General features: G+C 39.5%; 1 protein-coding gene across 1 annotated transcript in view; it reads right to left on the reverse strand.

The window, feature by feature from the left end:
• Positions 1 to 16,705, reverse strand: part of LOC133533455 (uncharacterized) — a 28,123-nt gene extending 11,418 nt beyond the window's left edge. Inside the window, exons 1-8 of the mRNA XM_061872438.1 lie at positions 16,556 to 16,705; positions 15,707 to 15,886; positions 14,958 to 15,078; positions 13,729 to 13,917; positions 12,789 to 12,937; positions 12,445 to 12,617; positions 11,477 to 11,616; positions 4,245 to 4,419 (exon numbers count right to left, since the gene is read on the reverse strand). Of these exons, the coding sequence (XP_061728422.1) occupies positions 4,245 to 4,419; positions 11,477 to 11,616; positions 12,445 to 12,617; positions 12,789 to 12,937; positions 13,729 to 13,917; positions 14,958 to 15,078; positions 15,707 to 15,846 (1,087 nt within the window). The 5' untranslated portion in view covers positions 15,847 to 15,886; positions 16,556 to 16,705. The remainder of the gene's footprint in view (positions 1 to 4,244; positions 4,420 to 11,476; positions 11,617 to 12,444; positions 12,618 to 12,788; positions 12,938 to 13,728; positions 13,918 to 14,957; positions 15,079 to 15,706; positions 15,887 to 16,555) is intronic.
• Positions 16,706 to 17,115: the final 410 nt, after the last annotated feature.

Below are 17,115 nucleotides of genomic sequence, written 5' to 3' on the forward strand. Positions count from 1 at the left end.
ATAAATTTTGGGGGTTCCCCATACTTAGAACTGAAACTCAAAAAATCTTTTTTCATCAAACCCATACGTGTGGGGTATCTATGGACAGGTCTTCAAAAATGATATTGAGGTTTCTAATATCATTTTTTTCTAAAATGAATAGTTTGCGCGAGAGACACTTCCAAAGTGGTAAAATGTGTGCCCCCTCCCCCCCCCCCCCCCCGTAACTTCTAAAATAACAGAATGAAAAATCTAAAAAAAATATATGATACACATTGCCATGTAAACTTCCACCGAAAATTGGTTTGAACGAGATCTAGTAAGTAGTTTTTTTTAATACGTCATGAAATTTAAAAAAAAAAATTTTTTTCATCATACCCATACATGTGGGGTATCTATGGATAGGTCTTCAAAAATGATATTAAGGTTTCTAATATCATTTTTTTCTAAACTGAATAGTTTGCCCGAGAGAACCTTCCAAAGTGAAAAAAAGTGTGTCCCCCCCTGTAACTTCTAAAATAACAGAATGAAAAATCTAAAAAAAAAATATGATATACATTACGATGCAAACTTCCACCGAAAATTGGTTTGAACGAGATCTAGTGAGTAGTTTTTTTTACCTTTTCGGAATAAAAAAAAAAAAAAATACGTCATAAAATAAAATAAAATTTTTTTTTTCTTCAAACCCATACGTGTGGGGTATCTATGGATAGGTCTTCAAAAATGATATTTAGGTTTCTAATATCATTTTTTTCTAAACTGAATAATTTGCGCGAGAGACACTACCAAAGTGGTAAAATGTGTGTCCAAAGTGGTAAAATGTTGAACGAGATCTAGTAAGTAGTTTTTTTTAATACGTCATAAAGGAACCCTTCATGGGCGAGTCCGACTCGCACTTGGCCGCTTTTAAGTCCTTACATCAACAGGATCCACCAAGGGGTTATGAAGCTAGAAGGCCCAAAATTTATCTATAAGGGGTCTTGCTATACTGGTCAAATTGTTTGCAAGAAATTATACGTGGACAAAGTGTAGGTACGGTCACGTCTGAAAATATCTATAAATATATTTTCAGACGGGACTATACATAAATAGGGTAGGGGGTAGTACCTCACCAAATGCAGCCCAAAAATTGCCATTCAGGGAAAATAATGTAGGAAATGGTGTTGTAATCAACATACTAAAAGTATTGATGGACGGGGGTGGAGCAGGGTAGGGGGCAGTAGCTCACCAAATGCAGCCCAAAAATTGCCATTCAGGGAAAATAATTTAGGAAATGGTGTTGTAATCAACATACTAAAAGTATTTATGGACGGGGTTGGAGCTAACAGGAAGAGGGGAGGTTAAGACTACACGTACGCTAGCGACACACAGAAAAAGAACAGACAAAAACTAACAGAAAAAAATTAAGACACACATAACTGAACTAATATTTATTTTTAAAAAATGCATATATCTATAAAAATAATTTCGTTTTTATGTATCTTGGCGTCATTCAGCACTATCGTACTCCTGCGATAATGCGATGTAGGCTAGTTTGGAATTGTATAATAATATGTAAGTGTTGTTTAATTTTAAATTGATTTTGTTAGAATATGTCTTAATCTCATAACGCGATATCTAATGGGGTACCTACTCTAACACAGTTAAACTTTAATCCAAAATCAGCCCTTTAGCCTAAGAGGGCGACATGACACTTAGAAATGTAGTTAACATTAGTGAAGATGGCGGCGATTTCTATGAATGGGATCCGATAACCAACTTTTGCGTAAAGTTGACTATACCACCGATTGTGCAAACTACATCACCAGATGTCACTATAAAATTGGTACAATTTAAAGGCATACCTTGTATGTCAAGACCTATCTTTATTGATAATGTTGTTACTTAGCAAGATATGATTTATATGAACTTATCATTTCTCTATTAATAATTTTTCCTACTCCTCTACTGTTATCTGTCATTTATGCATTCATTAACACGAATATAAGAACATACATAAAAGATTTCAAGAAAAGTCTATATTGTCTATTCCTCATAAAAGCTCTTGTGCTTTTATAAGCTATAATGTTACTGCGATTAATGGCTACCAACCTAACAAAACCAAAACGAATACAGTTTTAAACTAAGTGCATTGATGCCAACTTACAAAATATTCATTTGGTTGCATAGTAAAAATAATTACTTCATAAGTCAGAAACACGCATGTGACACCCGTAATATAGCAACACCCATAGACTACGAAGACCGCTTAGCGTTGCTTGTTAGTCTCCGTAGGCTACGGTGGCCAAAATTGAGAAAAAACTGTCCAAAAAATTAATTTAGCAAGTAGCAAGTACCAGGGCCTCATGAGTTACGAGGAGGTGTCGCCGACCGGCCGGCCGCGGCCCGAGGTATGCTCGCGCGTCTTGGCTATATACTTTTGCTGTAATTTGTTTAGATATTTTGGAAGGTAAGAAGAAAATACCATACTCCTTAGCGCTCATGCAGCGATGAAAACAAGCGATGATTTAATTTTTTTACGACAAACATATCCAATAACACTCTGCCAAGATTTGTGCAATTTGATTCCACTAATTTAGACGAGATAGAGTGCATCTATGGAGGTACATGCGTAGACAAGACATACATCCTATGCCTGAAATTCATTAGTACAAGAAGGACCCGAACCACGACATCACTACTCGTGTTTATAATATCTGGAGGTAATTATTTACGGAGCTAGTGAGCGAGACGAAATTATCAGGAATTCTCCTAATGTGCACTTTACCTGTCCTTACTTTACCTCTGGAATATCTTGAATCCAGTTGGATATTAAGGTCAAAGATACACGCTCAGTTGAGAACTAGGCAAGTCAGTTATGCTCACATGAAAGAGTTCTAAGTCAGACTGAGACACCAGTCAGACAAGACGAAGCTAATGCAGCTTTGTGCACAAATATGAACAAAGGAAAAGAGAAGAACAATTCCAAACTAACTATTACTATCTTGGATACCATATTATATACTTGCATTACTATAAAGTATGTCTTTTTATTGGGTTCCATTCTCTTCAAACTTTTATACATAATATTAGGTCTACTTGGGTGGCTCACAAGTTAATATTTTGTTTCATATCTTGTAAACAAAAAAACTATGAAAGTTACAAGAAATCAAACAAAAAATTAACTTGAAAACCGCCCAAGTAGATCTAATATTATGTACTACGAAAGTACCTACACGTACGGATGCTTATGTAGATATGCACGCACACATACATAGCTAGTTTCAGATACAAAATAGAGATAGCGCTTCGAAATTAGTTTCCTTAAAATGCTTCAAGAGGGCTCTCTTTTCCTATATACTTACTCGGCGCCTTCTGGAAACGTGGGGACTGCGTCACCCTTCGCAGCCTGCCATCCCGGGCCATGGCCCCCTTGGCCCTAGGGTAAATACACCCCTGCCCAAAATTATAAGTTAGTAACTGAGGAAGAGAATGTCCCCGAGGAGGTCCCCCTCCGAGAGGCTGGGACGCAGCCGCAGCCCTCCAGGCGCAACATCGACTGTGTTAAATCTAGTGAGCCTAGTGAAAGTGCGCGAGTACAAATAAATGACCGCGATAGTGTTCTCTATACAGAGGAGCACGACCCCAGTGTTAAGAAAAAATTTATTGACGATTCTATGTGAACATAACAATTCTTATAGGACTTTAAGTTTTATATATTTTTATTTGTAATTTTATACAACATTTGTACACGTTTTATTGATATACTTCCATTTTATGATTTTTACAATTTAAATTTCTATTGTAATTTCTATCTTTTGCCCTCGGCAAGATGTTCAGTACACATGCACCGAACACGTGAACACGTGACAGGCGCCCGCGACCCAGTTTAGTTTGGTGATGCGGCCGCTTGCACAAGTTATAAATGTTATAATGCACTTTTCGGAACCGTCGCGACCGAATGCATTCCTAACAATTTTAACATTAACATTGTAACAGTTTTGTACTTAACATAATTCATGTAATATAACAGTGTAATAAACATTCTGGCGTATTTTCTGGACTTTTAACAACCACCGCAAGCTCGCATCCTCAACACCGACGAAATAGATAAAATATAGACGTTATATATAAAATATATGACTGAGCACAGCCCGGCGCTCGTTCCCGAGTGGAGTGCGCGGTACTGGGCCGCGGCGGAAGTTGAACGCGCGGTCTCGCTCCCACACACTTGATCGTCGCCGATCATATATATAACTAAACCATATACAGTAGGAGCGTGTTACCCATGAGCGTGTTCAGCATATGTAGCCTACTCGGCGCTCGTTCCCGCGTGGAGTGCGCGGTGCTGGGCCGCGGCGGAAGTTGCACGCGCGGTCTCGCTCCCACACACTCGGTCGTCGCCGGTCTTCGACGGGAGGGACGCAATGGGCTAACAACATCCACATCAGCTTCTAGGCTCTGTGACAGATAAAGACTATGACTTAGCTACTAGTGTGTTATGATAATACATTATAATAGGTAAATAACGAAATGCAAAGAAGAAAGAGATGGTATCAGGTAACTAGAAGTTTTTTAGATTAAAACCGTGCGTGACTCGGTTGCTAATTTTGCTTGAGCTGTTGTTAAACGGGATCTCTAGAGCTAATCAAAATATACTCAAGAGCAATAAAACCAGGGCAATTTCTATATTTCTAAAAAAAGAAACCTTAAGGGATAGCGGACGCCCGCTTGTAACGAGACGCAATAGCAGATCTAGTTAACATATAAAATAATAAAATTGGCACAAATAATCGGTCCATATCGTTTTCATAAATTAAAAACCTCAATCATTATGTTCCAATATTAATCGATATACTAGTAAATAGTATGTATATATCTAATAAATTAATTCCATAAGTTTAATGGAATAGAAGCAAAATATTCCCACGAGAAATCCTAAACAACAAACAAAAACTTTAACTAAATCATGTTTCGTAATGGGTCGTTAATCAGAAAAAGTGATTTTTAAAACTACTTAAGAGTACCATCGAGTTTAAAGGGTAATAAACTAGTCAGACGTATACGATAAGTATGAGAGAAACGTCTAACACGTCTGGTGCGTTTGCCGAGTGTTATAAATAGCGCAGTTTTAAGCCAGAACGGGCATTATATTTTTGACCGTCGGATTGTCACTTTCTCTGGCTTATTCGCAGACGTAAAAACAAAGGTTGTTATTTTGACGATTGAATGTTTGACATTGCGTTGCTACTATGCTGCTCTTTGTCAATCTGTTCAATTGTTATTTTAGTGTCAATACTTACTTATTTTTGTGATTTTTTGTATTTTAGAGCCAGATCAGTGTCCGGTTGCATGGTCAACCTACCGAGTACACCTAACCTAGCAGTGATAAGCAGGTTTACTCGGGAATCCGGTAGAGAGTTAGGTCCAGGTCGCGAGACGGGCCTGTCGTCAAATTTTTTACCAACATAGGTGACGATTATACCCTTTACGTTCTCTTCAAGGTCTGACAGAGGGGTATGAGGCTCTCACGTATGGACCATTAGGAGTAATCCTTGCTCATTGAAATCTGTTGGTAATTAAAGAAGCGTTGTCTTGTTAAATATATTTATTTATACACATTATATACATGGTTAGGGCACCTTATTCGTCTGTACCCAGGCTTCGGTCAAAACAGCGGTGGGAGGCAATCACACAGACACTAGGGTTTGCTATACCTCGGTTTTGTCGGCCGAACGTTTAGAGCTTAAATTAGGGTCCCTCTCACACACACACTCCTCCCAGTAAAAATAGAGGTTTGCCTCTAGTTTTACACACATTAGAATAGGTGAATTTGGGGTAGAGTTAGGGTAGAGTCATTATTTGGGTGTTAGGTTTATTTATTTTCTTTCACTTTTAGTTTGGTTGTATACAATACTAAAATCATTAGAGTTTTAACTGTTTGTAGGGTTCCGTAGCCAAATGGTAAAAAACGGATCCCTTATGGATTCGTCATGTCGGTCTGTCTGTCCGATTATGTCACAGCCACTTTTTTCCGAAACTATAAGAACTATACTGTTCAAACTTGGTAAGTAGATGTATTCTATGAACCACATTAAGATTTTCACACAAAAATAGGAAAAAAAAAAAACAATAAATTTTGGGGGTTCTCCATACTTAGAACTGAAAATCAAAAATTTTTTTTCATCAAACCCATATCATACGTGTGGGGTATCTATGGATAGGTCTTCAAAAATGATATTGAGGTTTCTAATATAATTTTTTTCTAAACTGAATAATTTGCGCGAGAGACACTTCCAAAATGGTAAAATGTGTCCCCCCCCCCCCTGTAACTTCTAAAATAAGAGAATGATAAAACTTAAAAAAATATATGATGTACATACATTACCATGCAAACTTCCACCGAAAATTGGTTTGAACGAGATCTAGTAAGAAGTTTTTTTTTTACTACGTCATAAAAAATTTTTTTTTCATTAAACCCATACGTGTGGGGTATCTATGGATAGGTCTTCAAAAATGATATTGAGGTTTCTAATATAATTTTTTTCTAAACTGAATAATTTGCGCGAGAGACACTTCCAAAATGGTAAAATGTGTGCCCCCCCCCCCCCCCCCCCCCCTTGTAACTTCTAAAATAACAGAATGATAAAACTAAAAAAAATATATGATATACATTACCATGCAAACTTCCACCGAAAATTGGTTTGAACGAGATGTAGTAAGTAATTTTTTTTTTATATGTACGTCATAAATGGTACGGAACCCTTCATGGACTCGCACTTGGCCGCTTTTTTAAATATAAAATAAATTAAAATCTATTTTCAGTAGCATATGGATGGGTTACTGAGGATTCATTTTTACATTGGGTGAGATAGGGGAACAAAGTTATTTGAGGACATATGACAATTGAGCTTATCTATAACTGGGGTAAATAAGGGTATTAAAGGGTAAATAAAGTCATAGTACCTGGGTGACCGATCTTAGCTCGGTTATAACTATTTATTGTAATATGGTGGTGTATAGGTGATAATCTTAACAAAATTTTTACTAAATTAAACTTGTCTAAAACAATAAAAATTAAAAAATTATATATAAAAAAAAGTTAGTCACCGGGCAAGATTCGAACCAGTAACATTCGTTTAGCAGTCCGCGTCTTAATCCGCTGGACCAGACGAACAGTGACCGGGAACACGAAATTAGCGACCATATTCTGCGTCGAAAGAAAAACGCATGAAAACTCGAAAACACGCGTTTTCCCAAACATAAGACTAATCTAGATAGATTGTATACCCCCAAAAACACCCATATACCAAATTTCAGCGAAATCGTTAGAGCCGTTTCGTACAAGAATTGCTCGTTTAAAGGTATAAGATTTAATAGACGATTGTTTTCAGTATTCCATACATTAATAGTACATTCAGATGAGTTTCTTGGCGTTTCTTCTCATCTGAAATTAGGTTACGAAACGCTGGTAGAGTAATATTATATAGTGCTTAGGAATACCTATTAAAAATAAAATAAAATAAAATGGGTATTATAAAGTATGTTTGTACGTACAATTCTTTGCAATATTTACTTATAATTACAATGTTTAATTATACATATTTTCCTTTAGCTAGCTAGGATAGCGAAGGGATATATTAAAAGGAAAATATAAGATTTAAATTACAAACAAAAGGGCTTACTACTGTTCACGGTAACTGGTCACGGTAGGGCCCAGTAGGAGATAAATTCTAAAAAATATATATTATTTACTAATTTTTTTTATTGTCAAACAATAGTGTTAAAAAATTTTATACCGTAGACATATTTACAAATACATAGGATATTTAGGGATAGTTTTGAAAAATCCAGATCGTATCAGTTTTCACATAAAAGACGAAGGGTACTAAGGTTCACAACGTAAATACACTAGTCGATCACATGGCCAAATTTATTTATTTTCCTACGAGTATTTACATTTAATTCTGGTTGAATTTTAGGTAATTAGTTTAAAAGTAGAAAGGGTACCTAAGTACACGCTCCTCCATACAAACTTAGTGTCCATTTTCTTCCCTGAATGTTGACATTAATATGGTTTTTCACAATTATATTATACTCGTATTAACTATAGCTATGAAGCTTCATTTATTTGACTTTTTCCGATTTCGTACCCAGCCCAATACAGGTTTGATGTGACTTTCGGCCCGGCAACGACATATTTTTAGATAGATAGATAAATCATTTATTTGGCAGCTGCAAAAACACACAATATATAGTTTAAATCATCATAAAGAACACAAATTATTACAGGAACAAAATAAAAATAGCACAAAAGAAAATTGAGACAACAAAATAGGCATAATTAATAAACAATAAAATAAAATAAAAGTACCTACCTACATACTGTGTGCGTTGCAGCAGGACAAAAGGGTCACGGCTCAGTGATACTCTTCACTCTTTCGAGTAAAGCACTGGTTTTCTGCCGGAACCCAGGTCACAGCAGATGTATAAAATGAGGGTATGTGTGTGTTACATGTTTATAATATATAAGTCGTATGTGATAATAAATAAGTCAGCAAGGGTGTGAACAGTGTGTACAGTGTGTCTGCCTGCCATCTCCACCATGTTAGATTCTGAAATCTGCGACCAAAAAGCCGTATGGAATACCAGCGGTTTGTTTATCGAGGAGGATCTTTTTAAAACTATGTTTAAATGATTTTTTGGACTTCAGCTCTCTCAAAGGCGGGGGTATATCATTCCAGCATTTGGTCGCAAGATAACGGAAACAACCGGTAAAGGCAATTGTCCTATGAGGATGTACTTCTAAAAGGCAACGTCGAGTAGATCTTGTGCCGTGTCGAGTGTGAAAAGAAGAAATATTAATTTTCGAGTGAAGATACATGGGTGACTTGCAATTTATAACACCGAAGAGAAGACAGGCAAGGTGTAAATGTCTGCGTGATACCATATTCAAAGTCGAAGACTTGTTCAAAAACGGCGTGATATGGCTCCTTGGAGGAATTGTGTAGCAATATCGATGACACGCATTTTGAACTCGCTGTATTAGTCGACGAGTTTTTTGTTGCAGACGAGGCCCGTACACCACATCGCCGTAGTTCAACTTTGACAGTATGAGCGATTCGCATAAGGTCAAGCGAACTTTTTCGTTTAGAAGGTTTCTTACTTGATACAAAATTTTCAGTCTAAAAAAACAAGATTTGGCTAACTCTGCTACGTGTTTTTCAAACCTTAACTGGTTGTCCATTATTATACCAAGATTTCTAGCCTCTTCTACTCGCTCTATCAATGAGCCTCTAATATTTAGTTGAGGGCTACCGTCTAAGATTCGAGAAATTTGAGTTTTACTTCCCATAATCATAAACTTTGATTTAGTAGGGTTTAGTAACAGACTGTTTTGTTCAGCCCAAGCGGAAATACTTTCGAGATCTTCATTAATTTTATTGATTGACTCAGCAAAGTCACTAGGACGGGCCGAGTAGTACATCTGAACATCATCCGCATACAAGTGATATTGACAATGTTTAATAACGTTAACAATGTCCGCGCTATAAATAATAAAGAGTAAAGGACCCAGGATGGAGCCTTGTGGGACTCCGCGATTTAGGGGTCTAGAGTCAGACACCAATAAAGTGCCATCGTTTTTAGCTATTTTAACCGACTGCATACGACCAGCAAGATAACTCCTAAACCACGAAAGTGACCGTAAGTCTACACCATAATAAATCAATTTAGATAGAAGCAAGTCTATATTTATACAGTCAAAAGCACGAGAAAAATCCAACAACACTAAGCAAGTACCCTTGCTTGAGTCTTGGCCATAAATAATATTGTCAACAACGTCAATAAGGGCAGTTACTGTCCCCATACCCCTACGAAAACCTGACTGTAATTGAGGCAGGATATTGTTGTTTTCTACATACTTACACAGCTGCTCATAAACAGCTTTTTCTAATATTTTTGACAGAAAAGGTAAAATACTTATAGGCCGAAGATCTTTAGGCTCACTAGGGTTATCTACCTTTGGCAGAGGCGTAACTATGGCAGACTTCCACAAAGAAGGCACCTCACCGGTTAAAATAGAGCGATTGATTATGGCTGTTAATATTGACAAAGTACGAGGAAGGGTAAGAAGCACCATGTCTCTACTAATTCCGTCCACCCCAACTGCATTTGTAGTAACGGACAGTATATATTTTCCCACTTGACCCTCTTCGACAGGTTTCAAACCGAACACAGAATTACAGAAGCGGTTTTGTTCAAATTTCAACATGGTGGTTAAAGAAACCTCATCACTACCAGGCACATTCAAAAAACTATCATTAATTACATTTGGATTATTGAAGTGATCAGGGAGTCGGTCACGATTATTATCTGTATAAACATGATTTTTAATATTTTTCCAGAGTGATTTTGGATCTTTGTATTTTGAATTGATGTGGTGATTATAATAACTTTTTTTTCATTAAATATACTTTGTTTTACCAATTTCTTTAATTCGATATAATATCGTTTGTGACTTTCGGTTTTAGACTTCCTGTATGCTGAATAAGCCTCGTTACGCTTTCCTATCATAATTTTAATAGTATCCGTGATCCAAGGCAACGAATGGCTTTGCCTAACTGTGACAGATTTGAAAGGTGCATGTGAGTCATATAACGTTAGCAGTAGGACATTAAAAGCCTCAACCATATGTTCCACAGAATTAAACGTTAACACTGACTCCCAATTAATAGCATACAGATCCCTATTAAATTCCGCCATGTTAATATCCCTGATGGGTCTATACGTAAACGTCTTTGGCATTGTTTTGGGTCGTTTTGTTGGCAAAGTGATTATTATCATGGCATGACCAAGAGACCCTGTTATGTTAGAAACGCATACATCGGTAACAGGTGCGTTGGTACAAACAACATCAAGGAGTGTCTCATTGCCAACAGAAAAGTGAGTAGGTACATTCACCACTTGTGTTAAGCTCATGTAGTTAAGAAAACAAGTTAATTTTGTTGCATTACTGTTTGTAGTTTCGAGCATATTGATATTAAAGTCCCCAAGCAAAACAACATAGTCGTGTTTGGAAAAAAATGTTATGGATTCTGTCAGGGCATCCAAAAATGTATCTATATTAATCCAGTTAGGACGATACGCCGTACCTATTATGTAACTTCGACCGTTAAGTGAGACCGATAACCACAATTGTTCAATATTAGCAACAGGGTGGGTAGATCGGCGCGCGCGCACGCTAGTTCTTATGTAGAAGCCCACCCCGCCACCACGGCCTCCGCGCATTCCAGTCGGTCGCGGGGCGTTAATGAATTTATATCCGGGGACGAGCGGTGCGCGTTTTTCCTGGCCCTGTCTAATCCACGATTCATTGATCGCGACAATATCGGCGTTAAATTTATTCATAGCAATTAAAAAATCATCATGACCAGTTGCCAGTGAACCCGCGTTATAAAGACCTAATTTGAGGTATTTAGTTTTATTGCCGATTACTTGTATAGTCTAATGTACCTACCTCTAGTTGTGAATTGGACGGTCCAGGTTGCGGCTCCAGCGACACGTCAGGAGTTATGGAAGTGGCCGTGGTGTCCACCTCGCACTCGCTGTCCGAGTCCGAACTCAACGTGGGCTTCAACTCTGTTTCAAGATCATCCTCTGCCAGAATATAGGTATGTACATTATTTATACAGAATCATACTATTTTATAATTGGACCTTAGTTAAATGTTTATTCCTCCATTACGCAAAAAGGGCCTACTGATTTCGTTACACACAGAGTTTATAATTTATAACCTGAAAAAGACATAGGATAGGTTGAGGTACAGCATGTATAGCTCTGAATTCATCTCCCTAGGTTGATTCTATTGGGGTTGCAATTTAGCACGAGATTAATAAATCTCATCACCTCTCCTGGTAGGGGTAGTATATTTATAGCGACTTCTACGAGGACAATTTCTTGGACAGAGGGTAAATTAGTTCATAAAACAGAAGAATACCTAATATTATGAGGTCTAGTCGGCTCCTGAACCTACTCTTCCGGGGCATGTTATCTAGTCTCATCTCTGCCATCAGATGACCAGGTAACTCTTACAATCTAACCCTCTGTGTATCGAATCATATTTCACATAGACTCTACATCACTCTCTCTCTCTCTCTCCCGTTTTGCTCTAGCAAAGCAAAACGAGAAATGCTGCTTTGATCCTTGCGCGATAGCATCAGTTAAAGAAAGGAGAAGGACGCTTACTGCTAGGAATTTCGTACATTGACCTTCCTGTTCCTATCTCTATTGCACGCGCATAATTATAGTGCTGTGCCTCTCATACAGTGTCATTGACCGCCGGCATCATGGGCGGGGCAGCAATATAATTACGCGCGTGCGAAGATAAGAACAGGCGGGTCAATGTATAAATTCCTCGTAGTAAGCGTCCTTTCTTTAGTGGGCTACCTCGCAAAATTAAGTGGCATCACAAAAACTCTGGCTAACCTTCATCGCCGTGCATCGGACGGTCGTCTAAATACTGCAGTCTGGGAAGAGCAGTCTCGACCCGCGCACGATAGTCCTCCGCGTCCGCCAACGGGGTGCCTCGCAGCGTCAAATTGCGCAAGGAATCACACACGCCCAAAGTCCAGAGCCGACTTGAGTCTGCTATCGGGTTACTAAGAAAAATATGTGGACAAAATTTAGGTTTGGATTGTGAATTAACAGACTTCCCTTACAATTTGAAGCTAGATTACAAATTCTGTCATATAATCATATTATCCTAGAAACGTATATACTAGTCATATTAACGTAATAATAACATAACCATACTTTTAGACATTACTGACTTTGCTAAATTCAACGTATGCAATTTCTGAAGGCCGGCCAAGAGTTGAATGTCGCGCAGTCGGTTACCGGCCGCGTGGAGCTCCCGCAAGGCGCCCAGGCCCCACACCCCATCGAGGCTCGTGAGACCGCAGCGATTTATGCTCAGGATCTAAAGACAACATTACAAAAACAACGGATACTTATTTTGACCGGGTTGGTGCAATTTTTCTCACACAAATCATTAAAACTTTGAAATCCTTACTAATACCGTTGAGTCACAGTTGCGCGGGACACTGTTGTACCGCAGTGATGATTGATCACGACACGCCTGGCGACGTTTCAAGGTCATCCAGAACTTCGTCTTGAGTGTCGGGACGCAATAAAATTTGGAAGCCAACTACACGTTCTACAGATTCTACATGGTCTGTTGTATATAATCGTTGCCGACCGTGCAGTTAGGCGCTAAAGAGTCGGCTTACAGTTCTTTGTCCGTTTCAGACTCGTCAATTCAGTAAATAAAATGCGAAACCACTACGCTATTAGAGTCAGACCAAGCTAAGTTGGCAGCGATTTTGAGAGCCTAGCCCTAGCCTGTGCAATTGTTACGTAAACGTCATAATTTTATAGAAGTTTGACGTTTAAAATAATACTTGCACTATCTAGGCTATCAAAATCGCTGCCAAGTTATCTTGGTATGACTCTAAGCGGTTAACCGGTTGAACATGGAGTTACCACGGTTACCAGTACAATTTGACACTGGGTTAACGGTTCAAACGGGTTAGTGGGATGGTGCAAGTGGCGCTAAACCGTTAACCCACTGCCATTAACCGGTTAACCCCGGGTTAGTGGAAAACTATCTAACGCTTTCGCTTATTTTAGTGATATAGGTAGAAGCGGATATCGAAATTACGATTTTTGACGTTAGCGGTAGGCCCATTGAATCGGACAGCTTCACAGAACCTTTAAACGCGCAAGTCCGATGCCAAGGTCGCGCAATGTCGCGACGGCGCTGCCGTCAAGCGTGAGCTCGCGCAGCCTCGGCGCCAGCACCGGGAGCCGCCGCAGCCCGACCTGCTCCGCGATCACGCGCAGCTTCGCCTCGCGGATGCGGAGAACTTCCTCGTCAGTTTGAGCGCCACTCGATTGTTTCTGGTCGAACATAAATTTTAGAGCAATAAAGAAAGCTGCTGGGGCAAAGTGGTCATAGAACTCGATTCTTGTGAGCTTTGTATCGCTTTGTCGCCTGTGAAGCAGAAGCGTGGTTTGAAACGCTTCTGCTTCACAGGCGACATTTGAAACTACTAACGTTAGATAACTCAATTGTTGAAATCATAATGAGAGAATAAGATACACTTTCACTCTCAAGAACATGAACCCGCCATGCAGAATTAGAAAGCTAGTAACTTAAGGCCTAAAGTATTGAAATATGGCTAATCCTTACATTTACATGCTAAATTAGTTTAGTAACTTGGAGAAATAACGATGCATGCTAATAGAAATCGTAAGGTAAGGGCTCTCGCTTGGGGTCGTTTACTTATGTTATTTCTCCAGGAAGTTGCTGTTAGTAAGATGTATACCTAATATAATAAATAAGTCGGTAATCCATTGCTTTGCTCCTTTATTAAGCAAGCCCCCTCCAGACTATGCGCGTGAATCGCGGCGCGACTTCGCGGAGCGAACATACCGCGACGTTGACGTAGACTCCACACTCGCACAACTTCACGGCGAGCGAAAATGGCGCCGACGCGTTAGCTGATCGGATTTAGTTTAATCGGATCGGGTAACGCACTGATTCAAACTGGGAACTGTGAAATTGATTTTTGGTTGATCAAGTTCGCACCCAATATAACCAAGTAGCCGCCATAGAAGGTTATGACAGTTCAGATTAACCGACTCGTGAGCGAATCGCGGCGCGAAGCGATTGCGAGTGTGGAGTCTTGCAAGTTCGCGCTTCGCGTCTCCTTTGACGCGGGCCAAATACCGACAAAAAACGGGGAATAAGGCGCGAAGGCGTGAACAATCTGCGAAATCGACGCGAGGGCCCTCCACACTCGCGTTCGCAGCTTCGCGCCTCGATTCGCGCACGAGTGTGGAGGGCCCTTTAGAATAAGACACGATGCGCCTGTCGGACAGGTGGTGCTCCATCTCCGGCGGCTGATAAGACATATTTTTTGTGTAGATACCCTCACCAATAGCTCGATGAGCGTGAGATCCCGCGGTATCACGATGCGCCTGTAGCCGGGCAGGCGGCGCTCCAGCTCGTCTTGCCCCGGTGGCTGCTCGGGCTCCGGAGGCGGCATAGCCAGCGCCCTGATGTATATGTTTTTATAGTAACTAATATACCAATATACTCGTAGGTAGTTTCACTGTGAGTGAAATTAAATCCTAGTAACTGTAGTCTGGCAATCACAACTTGTCAGTCAGTAAGAAGCAGGAAAACTATACTCTACCCTTTCTTTTGGGTGCTAGCATTAGTGATAGCGTAAGTCAAGGACAATATGATTCTATCGATGTTTGAAATGAGACAGTCCTGGGCCAAACTATATATCCTCATTAAGATTCAAGGAGTGGATTTACTATCGAACAACTTGATTAATGACCCATTGTGAAACATTTTTAGTCAGGTTCCCTATATAGTAGTTTCAGGGCCCACTCCATATTCGTTCGCGACCCACCAATGGGGCGCGACCCATAGTTTGGGAAATACTGCTCTAAAGGCAGGGCTCCCGCCGGAACCGGCCCTCGAGCCCGCGAAAGGGGACAAATTCTAACAGCCCCGGCCCGCGAAATCATACAAATTCCATATAATCCATAACAAGGTTAGGGTGCAATGGGGTTTGCAGTGTAGTACGAAGATTACTAAAGGAGTGGATTGGGGTCAGTTTAACAACTTACACGTCGGTGAAGTCGCGGGCAGATACAATTTAATAAATGGTACCTAAACAAAGGTGTCGGTCGCAAATTTTGTGGCTCGGGAGTACTTGTGCTTGATATTTCTGATGGCGAGGGCGATGGCCCGACACTTGGCGTCTGGGGAGCGCTGCCAAGTTCTACACAAGGCGCTTCGTGGCCAGGCATCTTTACTGGCCAAATAACTGAAGACTACTCCATAAACCTTCTAAAAAAAGTGAAGGTGTTACATTATCATTTTTCAGGACACTTTTTGCTGAGAGGAACATAATAAAGGTATATATTGTTTCCTGTCCCCCCTTAGCAGCAAGAAAGCATCTGGCGAAAGGATAGGGTTATTGCTCAAGTTTCCGTCCAGACTCTAATTTTTATACACTTGACGGAGTAGCGAATAATATATTTCATTTTTAATTCGCAACTTACGAAACATCATTTTTACGTTGATAGCTTAGACATTAAGGATTGCAATAAGTCTATATATGTGCTGCAAGGTAGGTTTATATTTATATTACCTCAAGTGGACGAAAACTAGAGCTGGGCGGAAACTAGCGCAATTACCCTACATGTAATAACTTCTTAAATTATTACCCGACTGAAGTTAGCATAGAACAGATATTTATTGCTAGAATGCATGATTGTATGTGTGCCCCTGGGTACATCTATCGCCCCCCTGAAATGTACATTATTGGGGGAAGGCGTGCCTGGGAGCTACAGACTTCAACTTCGTTCCTCCACCGGGCACGACCTCAGTCTGTCTGGTAGATATATAGATATTACATGTCCCGTACATACACTAGCCAGAGACCAAAAGATTCTTCATTAGTAGGTCATAAAACAGCGACTGCAATAATTATGAATCTGCCTTAAATATCCTTACCGTCGAATTTCTTAATATTAAATGTTCTTTTCAACGTTGTATTCTGCTAATTAATCACGGAAAATTATTTATTCTCTATTCAATTGATTTTATTTACAAATATTATGTCCAATAATAATCCGTTGCCATAGTGACAACCAAAGAGAATAAAATACATGTATATGTGCATATTTATTGTTCCGATTCAGGCCACAAGATGGCAGACCCTGCAACGCGCACGGTCCCAATAGGGAGCGTGCATGAACTGTAGGAGGCAGTACAGCTCCTGTGCTGCCTCCTACAGTTCATGCACGCTTCCTATAGTCAAGTATGTTGAAGAAATATTATAATTTTACACCGATTATATAACCTCGGAGTACCTCAACAAGGTGGTTGCGTGCACCATGTGCAAGAAATTAGTTACAATGAAATATCAAAACGCTTGTTAAAAAAACTGTGGCCACTGAACGTCACACGGTGTTGCTAAGTCTTCTGACTTATCAGGAAATCTACTGATTTTGGGCTATGTCTACTGATCTCCTAAATAGGTATGATGACCAAAGAATACAATACTCAATAGG

This window comes from Cydia pomonella, unplaced genomic scaffold (genome assembly GCF_033807575.1).
Source record: "Cydia pomonella isolate Wapato2018A unplaced genomic scaffold, ilCydPomo1 PGA_scaffold_167, whole genome shotgun sequence".
Taxonomy (NCBI): Eukaryota; Metazoa; Arthropoda; class Insecta; order Lepidoptera; family Tortricidae; genus Cydia; species Cydia pomonella.